Below are 17,302 nucleotides of genomic sequence, written 5' to 3' on the forward strand. Positions count from 1 at the left end.
AGCTAGAAAAAGATGCCTATTTCCTTACGAACGTTCCTGTAGTGAAAATTGGACTGCTATATAATGCCGAAGTAAAAAATGAAGGTTAACAATGGTAGTGATAATATTGACGAAAATGAAGCAGGAAAAAGAGGATAATAAACGCGTGAGAGCTGGCGAAAGATGGCGCCCCGAAATTGCTCACCGTGCATATACTATAAAAACGTTGCCAATGACGCTATAGCCTTCCTAATATGTCGAGGCCGGTCTGGCGTAGGCACTCGCGGGTCCTTTCCTCCCCTTTGCTCTGCCACACAGTCCCAACACCTGTCCCTTCCTTTCATATGTAAGCTACAGGTAACATATGAGCACCGTTGCCAGATTATCGTACTCAGAGCCGCTTATTTACCGGTTTCTGGCCCATAGGTGTTGTCAAGAAGCACCAATAATTAACCATTCAACCGATAACCACATATGAAGGCAGTTATTTGGATGATGAAAGCAGTTTTGAGGTCGGAAATCGGCAAACATAAGAGGCAGAGTACGACGATCTGGCAACGTTGCATATGAGAGGAAAAAATAGGTGTTGGGATTTGTGGCGGAGCAGAGGGGAGAAATTGACCCGCGGGATATAATACACGGCCTCTACGAAAGCCTTGTCAAATTATCACCACGTAGGCTCATAACACCACCATGGAAATAAAACACAGCCTCTACGAAAGCCTTGCCAAATGAAAAAGTGTTTGGAAAGTTTAGCCTTTGGCATACTTTGCAAATTTCCTCCTCGTCATCCTCGCCTCTCTTCTGCTCCATTTTCGCTTCTCTATTTTCTTTCAAGGCTCGTATTCCCGCTATAGACTCGTGTAACTATCTTATGCCCTTTATAGATTCTTTTAACGCTCGTAAATCCTCTACATATGTATTCTTTCATCGCTCATGTCTTCTATAGATTCACCCAACGCTCTTATGCCTTAGCTTTTTTTGTTGCGACGCTTTTACCGTCTGTAGCTTATGTCAGAGATCATCTATTCTCTATAGATTTTTTCTTCACTTTTGTCCCACTCCTGGTTAATCAGCGCGCTGATAGCACCAGCCCAATGCTTGCTAGTCTGCACTGCGCGCCCCTCACATACTCTTGCCGGCAAGTACACCATTCTGGCTTTCACGGTGCCCTGCCTCTTCAGTCCTTACGCGAGTCTCATGAGAACACTGTGCAAAATGATGGTTTACGGATACCCCTTACTGCGTCGAGACCACCACTACTGCTGCTGTACAGTATTACGTACTACTGCTGCTACTGCTGCTGCGGCGGGATCGACAATAGTAGTTGCTGCTGCTGTATTATTATTATTATTATTATTATTATTAGTAGTAGTAGTAGTAGTAGTAGTAGTAGTAGTAGTAGTAGTAGTAGTAGTAGTAGTAGTAGTAGTAGTAGTAGCAGTAGTAGTAGTTGTAGTAGTAGTAGCAGTAGTAGTAGTTGTAGTAGTAGTAGCAGTAGTAGTAAAACTAGTAATAGTAGTAGTAGCAGTAGCAACTAGTGGAACGGTAGGATATATGAGAGTAGGAGAAGGACGAGGAGGAGGAGTTTTAGTAGTGGTAAAATAATTTTACATTGACCGACATACTGAATAACAAACACGTGAGGTCTTTTTTACAAAGTGCAATTTAAACCTTAATGAGGGAGGGTTACGGGGGGAGGGGACGGACAAGGTCACTTAATGCTCTCAAGAGGAAAGATATGACTAAGTGTGTAATGATACTGTTATTGTTGTTGTTATTGTTTTTGGTGTGCGCGTGTGTGAATGTGTGTATTTGTGTGCGTGCGTGCATGTGTGCGTGCGTTTGCGTGTGCGTGCGTGTGCGTGTACTACGTGTGTGTGTGTGTGTGTGTGTGTGTGTGTGTGTGTGAGACCAGTCTATAGGTACGGCTGGGACCTCACACCACACTCTCCCAAGTCAAGGGGGGGACAGTACACGTTCCTGTAAGTGAAAAAAACTTTAATGGCCTGCACGATGCGAACCTCGGCCTGCTGCTCTACGAAGCGATGTGTGTAGGGGATGGAGGGGGAGATAGCTAGACTGATATAGATGTACAATATATAACGTGATTCTCCATGTAAGCTCCCCCCCCCCTCCCCCCTCTTCACACACACACACACACACACACACACACACACACACACACACACATCCGATAGCTCAGTCGGCTAAAGCGCTGCGCTGCCATGCTTCTCTGCGTGGCAGGCAGAGGTTCGAGCCCCGCTTAAGCCGGGTTTTTTCCACTGACTAGGAGTGGCTACTGTCCCCCCTTGAGTAAAGTGGATGGGGTGTGTGGTGTGCGAGGTCCTGGCAGTACCCAGAGATCGACTAGTGAGCCTTGCTCTAACCGGGAGAGTACTTGCTGGCGATTGCGAGTCCAACTCGTGAACAAGCCGTGGTGAAACACACACACACACACACACACACACACACACACACACACACACACACACACACGGCCCGGTAGCTCAGTGGATAGAGCGTCTGGCTCACAACCAGAGGTACCGGGGTTCGATTTCCCTTCCGGGTGAAGGTAAGTTGGGTTTATCTTCTTTCACGTGTAGCCCCTGTTCACCTAGCAGTGAGTAGGTACGCGACGTAAGGCGAGGAGTTGTGACCTCGTTGTCGCGGTGTGTTGTGTGTGAGTGGTCTCAGTCCTACCCAAAGATCGGTACTACGAGCTCTATGCTCTTCCGTAGGGGAACAGCTGGCTGTCTCGAGAGAGACCCGCAGCAGGCCAAGAGGTGAATTACACATACAAGAAAGGAAGTACTCGTGGCAACCTATGAACAGAACGTTACCTTCGCCACGGTGCCGGCGGGAGACTTTCAAAGAAGCGATTTTACCGCTGCCGGAGAGAGTTATGGTCCGCCGGCCAGCGAGTACACGCCGCACCTTGTAATTAAACGAGGAAGGGAGTGTGCCTGGGCGTGCCTGGCCGGCTTCGTGAATACTTTGTAGGTTAATATTCTACGTAGCTGTCGAATGTTGAAGTAAAGGATTTCATTGTTCACAGTTATACGAAATAGTAAAGTGTCATATATTAGTGGCTTTTAATCTGTAAGTTCCGCAAAATAGCTATCTTTGTAGATTCTTCATCCAGAAATAGTAAATCGTGTTTCAAGTGTTAGATGGAGTAACTGGACGCCTCACGAGTGTGTGGGTTTTCTCTTTTTTCTGGGGCAAATATACATTCCAAAAGTCTGTTCCTTTTCTTTTCTCTGAGATAAGTAAATGTTTTGAAAAAATTGCTACTCCTCTCTATATTCAAAGTAATTGTAGCTACTGTTTTATGTATTTCTGCTGCTTTTCTCTTTACTTCGAGTAAGACTGCATTTCAAGGCTCCTGATTTTCTCTTGAGATGGAGAAACTGTAATTTTAAAAAAGTTTCCTGCTTTCTTTTGCCTTCCGAAAGACTGTAGCAGTAGAGACTGTACTTCTTGGATTTCTTTTAAACATTTTAGCAGCTGGGACCACTTGCCTCTTGTCCAAGTGCAACAGAAAATAGCTTGGAGTAGAATGGCAGAATTAAAAAAAACTAATTTACCGGAAGGGAAGCATGTGGTGAAGAAACGGAAGTGTTCTTGCCGGCCGCACGTGTAAGGAAAGGAAGCGAACGTCAAACCCATCGCTGCTAAGTACACACACATTTCTGCACATCCCTCATACTTTATTTAACTCAGGCAGGAAGATGAGTCGGGTGAAATGTGTGGAGAAACGAATCCTCTAGAAAATCATAGTAGCACGAGAAACACAGCTCTAGAAAAGAAGAAAAATAAAGCTGCGAAATGAAAACTTTGAAAAGAACGGAAATTAAAAAGATTATTCACCGCGCTTTTACAGGAAACATTTCGTCTTTTTTTTTTTACCATTCGAAAACACTTTGATTAACAATTATATATATTTTCATGTTGTAGAGTCCCTTACTGCAATACATTTCAGAACACATTATGGCAAGCTTTTTTTCTGCCGCTTAAGATAAAAACATTTGAGAAAGCATTGTATATTTATCCATGCTGTAGAATCCAACATTTGCATATCAGCGAAGCTTTCAAACTTAACTCTGAAAAAAACTTAAAACATCTGGTGAAGACTCATTTGAAAGTCACTCCATTCTAAATACCAAATAAATATATACTAAGCGAGAGAGAGAGAGAGAGAGAGAGAGAGATAACGGGTAGTGTCTTCATGTGTTGCAGCTTCAAGAGTAATGTTTCTAACCTTATTACTTCTTCTATAAATTAATGGGAACTTAAAACCCAATGTGATAGCCTGATAAGTGGATGTAGAAGTAGAGATAGATAGATAGATACAGAGAGAGAGAGAGAGAGAGAGAGAGAGAGAGAGAGAGAGAAATCCTGTAGGACGCTTAACAATGAGAGATACAATTATAGTAAACTCTTTCTTCGTTTTCATCCGAGTGTGCGGTGATGAAGCCAAGCGCATCTCTCTCTCTCTCTCTCTCTCTCTCTCTCTCTCTTAATCGAACAAACTGATATGATTCAACATGCATTAAATTCTTCCATCAGAGAAGAGAGAGAGAGAGAGTCAGTCTTTGTCCCAGTGATGTCTGTGTACCAGCTAATGCCCTCATCGCCACTTCATCATTGGGAGAAATCACCTGAAAATATTAGAATTTCCATAATCACTCACTGTGTCGAGAGAGAGAGAGAGAGAGAGAGAGAGAGAGAGAGAGAGAGAGAGAGAGAGAGAGAGAGAGAGAGAATAATTCGATAGGACATGAAGCGTTGCAAAAGAAAATGGAGTTCCGGATTGAGACACGGGTTATTTTTTTTTTCCTTCCTCTTGTTTTATTTCCCTTTTTATTTCTTTCGTTTTGTGATTTATGTTTTGTTGCGTAGTTCATGTCGTTATTTTTTATTTATATATTACGTCATTCATTCTTTGTTTCTTCCTTCCTTGTTCTCCATTTTTACCTCCATTTTGTCTTTTCAACGCCAGACTGTCTCTTTTTTTGTGTTCATTCGTATTATCTCTCTCTCTCTCTCTCTCTCTCTCTCTCTCTCTCTCTCTCTCTCTCTCTCTCTCTCTCTCTCTCTCTCTCTCTCTCTCTCTCTCTCTCTCTCTCTCTCTCTCTCTCTCTCTCTCTCTCTCTCTCATCCGCTTCACTTATAAATTCTAGTTTTCCTCTTCCTTCCCCTCCTCCTCCTCCTCCTCCCCCGCCTCAATAATGTGATGGCGTAGAAAAAGATGATAAAGAGACACCACTTCCACTGCTTCTGCTGGTGGTGGTGATGATGATGATAATGATGATGGTGATGACGGTAGCGATGTGTGACTTTTGAGCAACTTCCTCTCATTCTATCTTCCTTCCTTCCTTCATTCCATTCTCCATTCATTCGTCCGTTTGCGCATTCCTTTGTTCTGTTTATCTATTTCTTCGTTTTTTTGTTCGTTTTTGTTTCGATATATTAATTGTTCGTTACTTAATTCTTTTGTTTTATTTCATTTTATTCATTTATTCTTTTTTTCCTGGCGATCTTTAAGTCTCTAGTTCATTCATTCATTCTGTCTTTCTTTCATTATTTGTGTCTTTACTTCCTTTCATTTTTCATTAATTTATCCATTCATTCTTCTTCTTCCTTTCTTCATTCATTCATTCATTCATTGTTTCCTCGGTGTCTTCTTTCCTCCACTCATTCGATCATTCATTATTTCCTTCATATATTTATTGTTACACTCGTATGTTCGTCCCATTTTTTATTACTTTTATTTTTTGTTCGGCTGTTCTTCATCTGCGTCCCTTTTTTACGTTTTTTTTCTATAATTCTCTTTATTTTCATTCATTCATTTCATTATTTTTTTTTCTTTTCGATATTCTTGTATTTTAGTCTTTCCTTCCTACTTCATCGATTCTTACCACCAACGCCACCAAAATCACCACCACCACCAACAACAACACCAACACCACCACCGACACCACCATCAAATCTGTTTTCCCCCACCCTATCACCTTCACCATGTCACCATCACTCACCATTTTCTTCCCCTACTCATTATCACCACCACCACCACCACCACCTCCACCACCACCATTTTCCTTCAAATTCCTCCGATACGCCACAAGCCCATTTCTCCTCCTCCTCCTCCTCCTCCTCTGATTCAACCCTCCCCTCCCATTTTCGAGCAATAGCTGTGACGAACAGATTATTACGGAACGAGGAGGAAGAGGAAGAGGAGAACAGGCCGGAAAAAGAGTGGAGGGGGTAAGAAGATGTATGAAGAACAGGGAACATGAGAACATAAGGACGTAAGGAGTTAGAAAGAGGCCAGTCGATCTATATATATACAAGGCAACTCCTGTAAACCTAACCCCACCTTCCTCCCTATTCATGAAATTATCTAATCTTTTCTTTAATGTGTCTATCGTACTGGCACTCACCACATGACCACCAAGCCTATTCCACTCATCCTCCACTCTCTTAGCAAACTAATTCTTGCATGTGTCTGTTGAATCAGAATTTAATTGCCTTAAACCCATTACTATGTGGCATACTCTGCTCCCTTAATACCATAACCTTATTGACATCACCATTAGTTAAGCGGTTCATCCATTTATAATTTTCAATAAGTCAACTCGCACGCAGAACATAAAGAAACAACACTGGAAAGAATACACTTGAGTTGGATTGGGAGTATAAATGACAAGATTGGGAATGAAAACATTGTAGAAAAACGAAGGGAATAGAATGAATGAAGAATCGAAAGAAGATAATGAAGGGGGAAGTGAGACATGAGAAAGATGGAGGGGCGAGGAAGAGGAAGAGGGAGGGGAAGAGCGAGAGGGAGAGGGAGGGGAGGGAGAGGAAGAGGTGGCGTGGCTGACTCGACAAAACCCGCCAAGCAAATCTGTGAGTGTAATGAGGCGAGGGGAAGGTGTGGCGAGGTGTGTGGAGAGAGAGAGAGAGAAATAAACTATGACTCCCGCAAGGCCAGAAAAAAAATGGTGGTAGAAAAGGATCAAAAAGAGATAATTAAGAGAGAGAGAGAGAGAGAGAGAGAGAGAGAGAGAGAGAGAGAGAGTACAAGGTCGGCCAACGAAAAGTAAAGAAATAAAGAACATAATTATCTCTTTGGAGTGGAAAGTTGCGACACAGACACTAAAGAAAAAGAGGGAAAGATAATGGGAATGGTAGCGACGACGGCCGTAAAAACAATGGTAGTGACGTAGCTTATGACAGTAACAGTAATTATAGTAGAAGTAGTAGTAGTAGTAGTAGTAGTAATAGTAGTAGTAGTAGTAATAGTTTACTTGTGGTGGCGCCAAATAATAATGAAAATAATAATAAGAAGAAAATGGAGAAGTAGAAGAAGAAGTAGAAATGGAAGAAGTAGAAGTAGAAGGTGAAGTAAAAGAAGAAAAAAATGAACAAGGAAAGAAAAGAAGAACAAGATGAAGAAGGCGAAGAAGAAGAAGTATAAGAAATGGCTTTAAAAAGATGAAAATGAGAAGACAAAAAAGAAAGAGTAGGAGGAAATATGAAAAAAAACGAATGAAAAGAGAAAGGGAGAAAATAAAAATCATCCCTGACGGCAACAATAAATATCACACCACACACACGAACACACACACACACACACACACACGCGCGCGTCGTCTTGAATAAGGACTCCTGGGGGCGGCATTAGCGAGGCAGGAACCACCCCTCACACACACCTTGAATTGGGTCCTTGGCGGCGATAAAGACTCGGGTGACAAACACACACGCATCCGTCACCCGATTTACACGAAGGGAGACAACATTCACACCTGCGTGCCGCGGAAAAAAAGTAAAGATCGGAAAGTAAAGATCTGAAATTAAGCCGCCACCCACCTGACACACGAAGAGCCAGGTACGCCGCCCATCAGAGTGTCCTTGTATAAGCTCTCAACTCAAACGGTATGCTACGTTATGGTGAGGGTTGGTTTTTTTGTGTGTTTTTTTGTCACCTGATACTTAAGATATTTCCTGTATAGTTTTCATAGGTTTCTGCTGTTACTACTACTACTACTACTACTACTGCTGCTACTTCCATTACCCCCACTACCACTGCCACTACTACCACCATCTACTACTATTACTATTACTACTACTTCTTCTACAACATGAACATCAAACGCAATACAGGAAATTTTCATCGTCTAGTATTTGGTGCCGGGTTTTGTAAAATCACTGTCAAACTCTGAAACCATCACGAAGACAGCGAGTGACACTTACACGTAAAGGCGTCAAATTGCAGGTAAATGATAATGATTTTGACGTCCGTGTGTGTGTATGTGTATGTATACGTATGTGTATGTCCCTGAAGGCCCCGTAATCCATAGTCTTCCCTTGAGAGGATATGTAAAAGGATGTGCTTTGTAACGTCGCCTTGACTTCGCTGTTTCTTAAGGCTGGTAATTATCGGTAGAGGAGACAGGTTGTTCGGGGGCCCGCAGTGTCTTTCGTTCTAACAAGTATATCGGTCACCATACAAACGTTAAAACAGAGAATAAGCGAAAAAAGAAATTATCATTGATCTTTCTTTCGTTCTAAAAAGTATATCGGTCACCATACGAACGTTAAAACAGAGAATAAACGAAAAATAGATATGAATAAACAATCGTTGATCTCTCTTTCGTTCTAAAAAGTATATCGCTCACCATACGAACGTTAACACAGAGAATAAGCGAAAAATAAAAATAATTAAACTATCATTGATCTCTCTTTCGTTCTAAAAAGTATATCAGTCACCATACGAACGTTAAAACAGAGAATAAACGAAAAATAAAAATAAATAAACAATCATTGATCTCTCTTTCGTTCTGAAAAGTATATCAGTCACCATACGAGCGCTAAAACAGAGAATAAGCGAAAAATAAAAATAAATAAACTATCATTGATCTCTTGATTCGTAAACGCCACGTGCCTTACCAAACCCACTAAGATAAATCACAGCCTTCGGGAGAGAAAAAAAAAAGTCAAGGTAAAACATAATAAAGAAGTGGAAGAGAGTAGTGTGAAGGAAAGATGAATTTTCACCCTAGAACCGAGGAAACACTTAGACAGGATGACATATTTTGGTGCTTTGATGTTTTTCGTCGTTGTCAGTGGAGGTCACAGGTTGGTTTCTTCCTGAGGTGCTCTCGGAGGCCTCGTTAGCGACTGTAAACAAGCCCTGGATATCAAAATGACTTAAAACAGCAAGGAATTGGAACAGAAAAAGTCATTACCTTAAGCTAAAACTCTCTTTCTCATCATCATCATCATCATCATCATTATTATCCTCACCATCGTCATCCTCATACTCATCCTCCTCATCCTCGTCGTCCTCTTCATCGTCCTCGTCCTCCTCTTCATTCTCCTCCTCCTCCTACTCCCCCTCCTCATCATCCTCATCCTCATTTTCTTCCTTCTTCTCCTCCTCCTCTTCCTTCTCCTCCTCCTCCTCCTCCTCTTCCTTCTCCTCCTCCCTCCCCTCCCCCTCCTCCTCCTCCTCCTCCTCCAGGCGGGGCACAGGTCATGGGGAACTAACTGAGGCGGCAAAAGGAACGTCGCTTTTCCTGTATTTGGAAAAATTACGGCGGAAAAAAATCACCCAAGGTTGAAATTTCATCTTTCTTTCATGATATTTTCTTCCATTTCTTTGTAATATTTTGCCCGACTTTTTTTTCATCTCGAAGGAAGTGATTCATCTTAGTGGGTTTGGTAAGTCACGTTGTGTGTACGAATTATCTCAGCTCTCTTGAAGTATAAACGTAGTCAACCAAGTTGTACGCACAGTAAAGCCCACCACAAAACATGCAAATTATAACGAAAACGATCTCAATCAAACGTCTGTCCAGTAGGCAGTGTCCATTCTCCTTATTTGTCGTTCATTCCCAGGTCTGTCGTTCGTGTTTTTTATTTTTTTTATTTCGTGTGTGTGTGCCTATTACACCGGTAGGCTTTTCGTGGTGGGACCTGGTGGTTGGCCCCAGCCCGTTATGACGCAGGCAAATGTTTTATCGTGGCGCCATCTTGCTTGGCTTATGCTGTCCCCCGGAGCTCTTCTTTGATCCTCTTTAGAAAGTTATTTAGAGTCTGGGTTGCTAGGTGGGCATCAGGACAGCATGTGAGTAACCTTAGGCCACTCGGCGATGGCTGAAAATTGCCAGCTTGTAACAGCGGGCGGGACTCGAACCCGGGTCCTCCAAGACACCGTCCCTGCACGCCTCCAAATTATGATGACCGATATTTTTAGAACGACTGTATCTTCACAATATAAGTAACTAGAGCTTGAACGGTAACATGAAAACGATATATAACAAACCCAAGTATTTCTAGTGTTCGCTCATTCACCTTTTTTATCGTTCGTATGGTGACCGATATTTTTAGACCAACTAGACCTTCACAACTTAGTAACCAGAGCATGAAAGGTGATATGAGAAGCAGCCTATCCATACACTATTTGAAGTTAAACAGTGACCAGCCTTTCTAGTAATCACTCATCCTCTTTGCTAGCATTCTCAGGTGACCGACATTTTCTCAGACCAACTGTACCTTCACAACCTAAGTAACGATGATATGAAAGAAGATACGAAAGTTCCTCAACCGTTTACACATAAGCAGTTCCTATCCATTCTGGTATTCCCTCGTTCTGTTTTCTATCGTTCTTAGTGTGACCGATATTTTCTGAGTAACTGTACTTTCACATAATAAGTATAAAAGTAACATTATGATCCAGGCGGTTAAAGTTCATAGCGTACGTGGGGTGGCAAGGAGTTGATGTTGGCATGACTGTAAGTGTTTGAGCGTGTCTGGATACTTTATATTGAACGTGCCGGGTTATGCAACGTGACTGACTTGAGGGTGGCCTGAAGTATCTATAATCGTGCTGAATTTAGCGTAATAAAGCTGCGTTCATGAAATAGCGTAGAACAGACTCAAGTGGACTCGTTTCTTGCCGGATTAGGGCTGAATGTAGCGAGATTATGCCGTTTTGGATATAAGTAGCATAGAACAGTCTGAATTGGGGTCGTTTGAAAGGCTTGGAGGGACTGCAGTGTGATTAAGCGCTTTAGATATAAGTAGTGTAGAACAGACTGACTTCGGCTCGGTTTGAAAGTATTGGGAGCGATTGTAGCATGATTAGGCCATGTTAAGTGTGAATAATGAAAGACAGACTGAACTGGGATCGATTTCAAAGGATTGGGAGGGACTGTAGCATGATTAGGCCTTGTTAGATGTGAGTAGAATAGAAGACTCAATTACGCTCGCCTTGACAGGATTGGGAGGGATTGTAGCGTGATTAGGCCACGTTAAGTGTGAATAATGAAAGACAGACTGAATTGGGATCGATTTCAAAGGATTGGGAGGGACTGTAGCGTGATTAGGCCTTGTTAGATGTGAGTAGAATAGAAGACTCAATTACGCTCGCCTTGACAGGATTGGGAGGGATTGTAGCGTGATTAGGCCACGTTAAGTGTGAATAATGAAAGACAGACTGAATTGGGATCGATTTCAAAGGATTGGGAGGGACTGTAGCGTGATTAGGCCTTGTTAGATGTGAGTAGAATAGAACAGACTCAATTACGCTCGCCTTGACAGGATTGGGAGTGATTGTAGCGTGATTAGACCATGTTAAGTGTGAACAATAGAGAAAAGACTGAATTAGGCTCACTCTGACAAGATTGGAAGGGAATTTACATGCGGTGATTCGGCCACGTTATTAACTATGAATAAAATAAAACAGACTGGGAGAGATTGTAGAATGACTGTTAATTTACGTTACTATACTAAGATACCCAGTTGACGTTAAGAGGTCGGTTGGTTAGTGCAGAGATGGCGGCCAAAGACGTTTCTCCTCACGCTAAGCTTCATATTCTTAAAGGCATCAGGCTCCTATTACCACTATTTTCCAAGACCATAGAGAAGATTGACCATTTTTTCATAGGTGATTTTTCCGATTGCAGGGAGGAGCTGGCCATGAAGATCGGGCTGACGGAGGCGAGGATTCAAGTGTGGTTCCAGAATCGACGCGCTAAGTGGAGGAAACAGGAGAAAAGTGAGTACAGGATGTTTTCTTTCTTTCCTCTTTCCTTTTCTCTCTCCCTTTTCTTTCTTTTCTCTCCCTTTTCTCTTTTTCTGTCGTTTCTCTTTCAATTTTTTTCTTTCCTTTTTTTTCCTTTTATCTTTTATCTCCCATTTTTCTTTTGTCTGTCTTTTCTCTTTTCCTTTTCTCTTTTTGTCTGTTTATCTCTTCTTTTTTTCCCTTTTTTCTGTTTTCTCTTTTCCTTTTCTCTTTTTGTCTGTTCTCTTCTTTTTTTTCTCTTTTTCTGTCTATCTCTTTTCCCTTCTCTTTTTTTTATCTCTTCTCTTTTCTCTCGCTTTTGTCACTTTTCTTTCTCTTTTCTCTGTAGTACATGCTTTTTTCTTTCCTCTTTCTTTTTTCTCTCCCTTTTCTCTCCTTCCTCTCCCTTTTCTTTTTCTCTGTCGTTTCTCTTTTCAGTTTTTTTTCTTTCCTTTTTCTCATTTTTTGTCTCTTCTCTTTTCTTTTTCTCTTTTTGTTTGTTCTCTTCTTTTTCTCTCTTTTTTCTGTTTTTATCTCTCTTCCCTTTTCTCTTTTTTCTTTCTTTTCTCTTCTCTCTTTTCTTCTTTCTCGCTTTTCTCGCTTTTCTTTATCTTTTCTCTATAGTCTGCTAGAGTCATATTACTGTATCATTTTTTTTTGTGTATGTGTGTGTGTGTGCGCGTGTTTGTGTGTGTGTGTGTGTGTGTGTGTGTGTGTGTGTGTATATGTTTCGCAGGTAACTAATCAGCTGTTCCTTTTCTTCTTCGGTTAATTAAGGAGTCATTACCACACCTTGTCCCAGGTAATCGGGTAGAGGGCAGGGCTGGCATAGGTAAACAGTTATAGACTTTTCGGCAGGTGTGTGAGCTCTTTCTTTAGTAGGTAACCAATCAGCTGTTCCTCTCCCAACCGGCCTCTTGCAGACTCCTTACGTTCTTATGTTCTTATGTTCTTCTTCGGTTAATTAACGTCCCATCACCATCGTTCTTATGTTCTTATGTTCTTCTTCGGTTAATTAACGTCCCATCACCACTGACCTCTCTTTTGGCCACTCATTTCTACTTTTCTTTATATGAGAAGTGATTAGCGTTTCTTTCCTATATTTTTGCCCTTGAACTGCGTCCTTTACTGTAAAACAAAAGAGAGGCTGATGGCCGGATTGTTAAACACTTCCTCGCCCAAGCACACATATTTGACAAGGCTTTCATAGGAGTTGTGGGGCTTTCCAGGGGTAGTTTAATAACCCTGGTGGTAGTTTGACCCTTCTTCTGTACCATGAACCTACAAAAACACTCATTAGAACCCGACTGATCTCCGTTTTGGCCTTTGGATATTGTTGATGTGAGAGGTAGGGTCGTCTAAGAATACCAACCAATGTCCCAGGTCACCATTACATGTTTTCCGCCCCACAGGTCTGAACGGCGGGTCCTCGGCCTCCCCCTACGCCTCCCTCTCCAGCAAGCTCAGCGCAGCCTTCCCCAGCTACGCCCGCCCGCAGACCTCCAAGCCCCACGACGTTCACCGCTTTCCCCCGTCCCTCCTCTACTCACAGACTCCCCCGTCCTCTTCCTCCTCCCCCTCCCCCGCCCCGGCCTCCCCCTCCTCCTCATCCTCGTCTTCCTCCCCTGCTACCACTCAGAGCGTCTTCCCGCCCCTGCTGCCGCTCGTCAGGGACCATCGCAACGCCGCCGCCGCCGCTGCCGCCGCCGCCGCCTACAGGTGAGTGAGTGCCCTTAGGCTTACACGTGTTGCAGATTGCCATTGCCTCACCTGTTGCGGGGGGAGGGGACGAGAAGGAAACAATTACCAATATCCGTGTTGGGTGTTATGCAGGTGTTGCCTCGCGGTGGGGGGAGGGGGAGGGGGGGGGGGTTGGCTGGTCCGCGGGGGTGAAACAGTTTTATTTTTCGTTATGTCCCGTGCAGGTGTTGATGGGAGACGATGTGGCTCTTTACCATGTGCACAGATGTTACCCCTAAGACAGACAGACAGACAGACAAAAAAATAGCAGTCTCCTGTACAGCTGGTGGGACATTCATGAGTATATTCTATGCCTTCCATGTCTTCCGATACCCAGCAGTGAATGGGTACCAGGTATTAATCGGGGGTTGTGTCCCGTCTCCTGGGATCTGTTGCCTTCTCCTATGATTCCTTCCCTTTCTGTCTCTCTCCGGCATATGACCACAGATGTTGCGCCGACTAAACGAAACTTTCCAAATTTTTCCATGTTACCTTAGTGGGTCTTTAATTGGCTGGCATTAGACGGGTTAAAAAAAAGCGCAGGTCGCCCATTTTCCCAAGAGTGTGTTCCAATCCAACGAGCATTAAAGTGATGGAGGATATTTTCAATGGCTCGTACCCTCCCATTAACCAGCCGACCATTACAGGGAAAGGTGTGGGAGAGCAGGTCGTCCATTTTCCCAAGAGTGTGTTCCAATCCAACGAGCATTAAAGTGATGGAGGATATTTTCAATGGCTCGTACCCTCCCATTAACCAGCCGACCATTACAGAGAAAGGTGTGGGAGTCCATTGTGTAGTGTTTAAAGCTTATACCTGGCCAGCCTTACATGTAGTATTTAAACACGTTCTCCTAAATGTATCGGCACCTCAGTATACGCCTGTTTGAAAAGACTCTCGTAGAATTTGCTAGGATTCTCAAAGACACACACACACACACACACACACACACACACACACACACACACACACACACACACACACACACACACACACACACACTAATATAATACAGTAATATGACTCAAGCAGACTATAGAGAAAAGAGAAAGAAAAGTGATAAAAGCGAGAGAAAGATAAGAGAGAAAAGAAAGAAAACAGAGAAAAGGGAAAAGAGATGACAGAAATAAAGAGAAAAAAGAAGAGAACAGACAAAAAGAGAAAAGGAAAAGAGAAGACAGAAAAAAAAGAAAAAATGAGAGAAAAGGAAAGAAGAAATAGAAAAGAGAAACGACAGAATAAGAGAAAAGGGAGAGGAAGGAAAGTTTTGTGATAGTGAAAATTTTACCCGACTTCACCTTGAACCGGAAAAATCACATATGAAAATCCGGTCAGTCTTCTCTGTGGTCTTGGTAAATAGCCGTAATGGGAGGGAGCCTGATTTAAGAATATCAAACTTAGCGTGGGGAGAAACGTCTTGGGCCGCCATCTTTGCACTAACCAACCAACCATTGAAGAGAAAGGTGTGGGAGTCTATTGTACAGTGTCTCAATACCTGGCCAGCCTCTCCCTTATACACGTAGCATTTAGCGTGATGGGGAAACATGCCATCAGCCGTCACCTTGGCACTAACCACCCGACCATTAACCCGGTATAGCAGCGACGGGCCAAATTTGCGTCTTTACCGTGTACCAGTGACGGGCCAAATTTTTCCCATGATATAAACCCCCAAAATAGATGATTCATAAACTGATCACAAATGCGTTGATATATATTATGAGATGGTTTACGGGAGTGATGATGATATTTTCTCATTTTTCTCGCTTAGAGGGGCCTTTAAGAAACATGATCCCCGCAGCCACCGGGTCAAGAAAAAGGTTTAAATCGTTCACACTCGCAGACAGTCCAACCAATCCTTCAGCTCCCTAGCAAAGCAGTGGAATAGGTGTCGCTCCGCCCCCACCAGTATACATTAGCCTTAAAAATGGTGAAGGGAATCAGTTTTACTCCAATCTGATATCAGGCCAGCTTTTCCGTTGCCTTGTATAGCAGTTAGCGCGGCGGAAAAGCGGTTTGCGTGACCCTCCCTCAAGTATATAAAAGGGTGTGGGTATAGAGTTCATTTTGCAAGTTGTCCAAATCTGTGCATCCTTTCGCTTCCTTTCCTTTTCTCTCCTTTCCTTCATTTTGTTTCTTTTCCTTTCCTTTGTTCTCCTTTCCTTCTTTTCTCTTCCTTTTCTCTCCTTTCCTTTCATTTGCATTTCATTTTCTCTCCTTTCCTTTCGTTTCATTTCATTTCCTTTCCTTTTCTCACTTTTATTTTCCTTTCCTTCCCTTTCCTTCCCTTTCCTCTCCTCTCCTTTCTATTCCTTTCGTTTCCTCTCCTTTCCTCTCATTTCCCTTCCCTTCCCTTCCTTTCCCTTCCCCTCCTTTCCTTCCTTCTCCTATCCTATCATTTCCCTTCCCATCCCTTCCCTTCCCTTCCCTTCCCTTCCTATCCTTTCCCTTCCCTTCCTCTCCTTTCCTTCCTTTTCCTATCCTATCATTTCCCTTCCCTTCCCTTCCCTTCCCATCCCTTCCCATCCCATCCCTTTCCTTCCCATCCCTTCCCTTCCCTTCCCTTTCCTTCCCTTTCCTTTCCTTCCCTTCCCTTCCCCTCCTTTCCTTCCTTCTCCTATCCTTTCCCTTCCTCACCCTTGCACAGCCTTTATCGTGATGGAGGTGCGTCTCATCGGCCGACACATTGTTAGCTTCGCCGCCATGGCCTTCAAGCTCGTTTTCTTTGTGCTGCGCGTGGGTTGGTGACTAGCGCGTTCCCCTAAGGCGAGGCCGTGGGTGTGCAGGGTCTAGGAATTGTCGTCACCCTAAATGACCTTTTTCCGGAGGTTTTCGCGTTTTAAAGGTAGACTCTGGCGTTTGTTTGAGTGGTTCTTTTGGTGTTGGGTCTGAGGTGCTTCGGTAGAAAAAGAAAGACAACAACGAAAGGAGTAGTACAAGGAAGACAAGAATCGTAAGGAGAAGTATAAGAAAGAAAATAAGGACGAGTATAAGGAACAAGAACCTCAGCCCCCTCATACAAGTCCCGGGTGTTCTTCCCTCCACTAATATCTCACGAGTGTCCCGCCGACCATCCACTTTCACTCGCCCGTCCTCGGAGCCGGCGGCGGGACAACTTCTGGCCGCGGGTGTTGAAGCGTTTAGTGTCTGCGGTTTTGTGACAGGGCGAGGGTCTTGTTGGGGGGTAGGAAGAGAAGAAGAAAGAGAAAAGACAAGTTGCAGGAGGCAGAGGAAAAGGAGAAAGACGAGAACGAGGAGAATGATGATGATGAGGGGGAGGAGGAGGATAAAGAGATAAAGGGGGTGGAGGGAGAGAAGATGGTTCATTTTAGAAGGAAGGGAGGGAGAGAAAATTGTTTGAAATGATACAAAGAAACCTTAAAAAAGATGGAGAAAAGGGAGGAAGAGGAGGAGGAGGAGGAAGAAGAGTGGGAAAGGGAGTAATTTCGTGGAAGGGAAGGAGGTAGTTAATTTTAAAAGAAAGGGGAAAGGAAGAAAAATATGTTTGAAAG

General features: G+C 43.2%; 1 protein-coding gene across 1 annotated transcript in view; it reads left to right on the top strand.

The window, feature by feature from the left end:
* Nucleotides 1-17,302, top strand: part of LOC126987955 (pituitary homeobox 2-like) — a 39,263-nt gene that overhangs the window by 14,932 nt on the left and 7,029 nt on the right. Inside the window, exons 3-4 of the mRNA XM_050845610.1 lie at nucleotides 11,958-12,049; nucleotides 13,468-13,774. Of these exons, the coding sequence (XP_050701567.1) occupies nucleotides 11,958-12,049; nucleotides 13,468-13,774 (399 nt within the window). The remainder of the gene's footprint in view (nucleotides 1-11,957; nucleotides 12,050-13,467; nucleotides 13,775-17,302) is intronic.

The sequence above is a fragment of the Eriocheir sinensis genome, chromosome 67, assembly GCF_024679095.1.
Source record: "Eriocheir sinensis breed Jianghai 21 chromosome 67, ASM2467909v1, whole genome shotgun sequence".
Lineage (NCBI taxonomy): Eukaryota > Metazoa > Arthropoda > Malacostraca > Decapoda > Varunidae > Eriocheir > Eriocheir sinensis.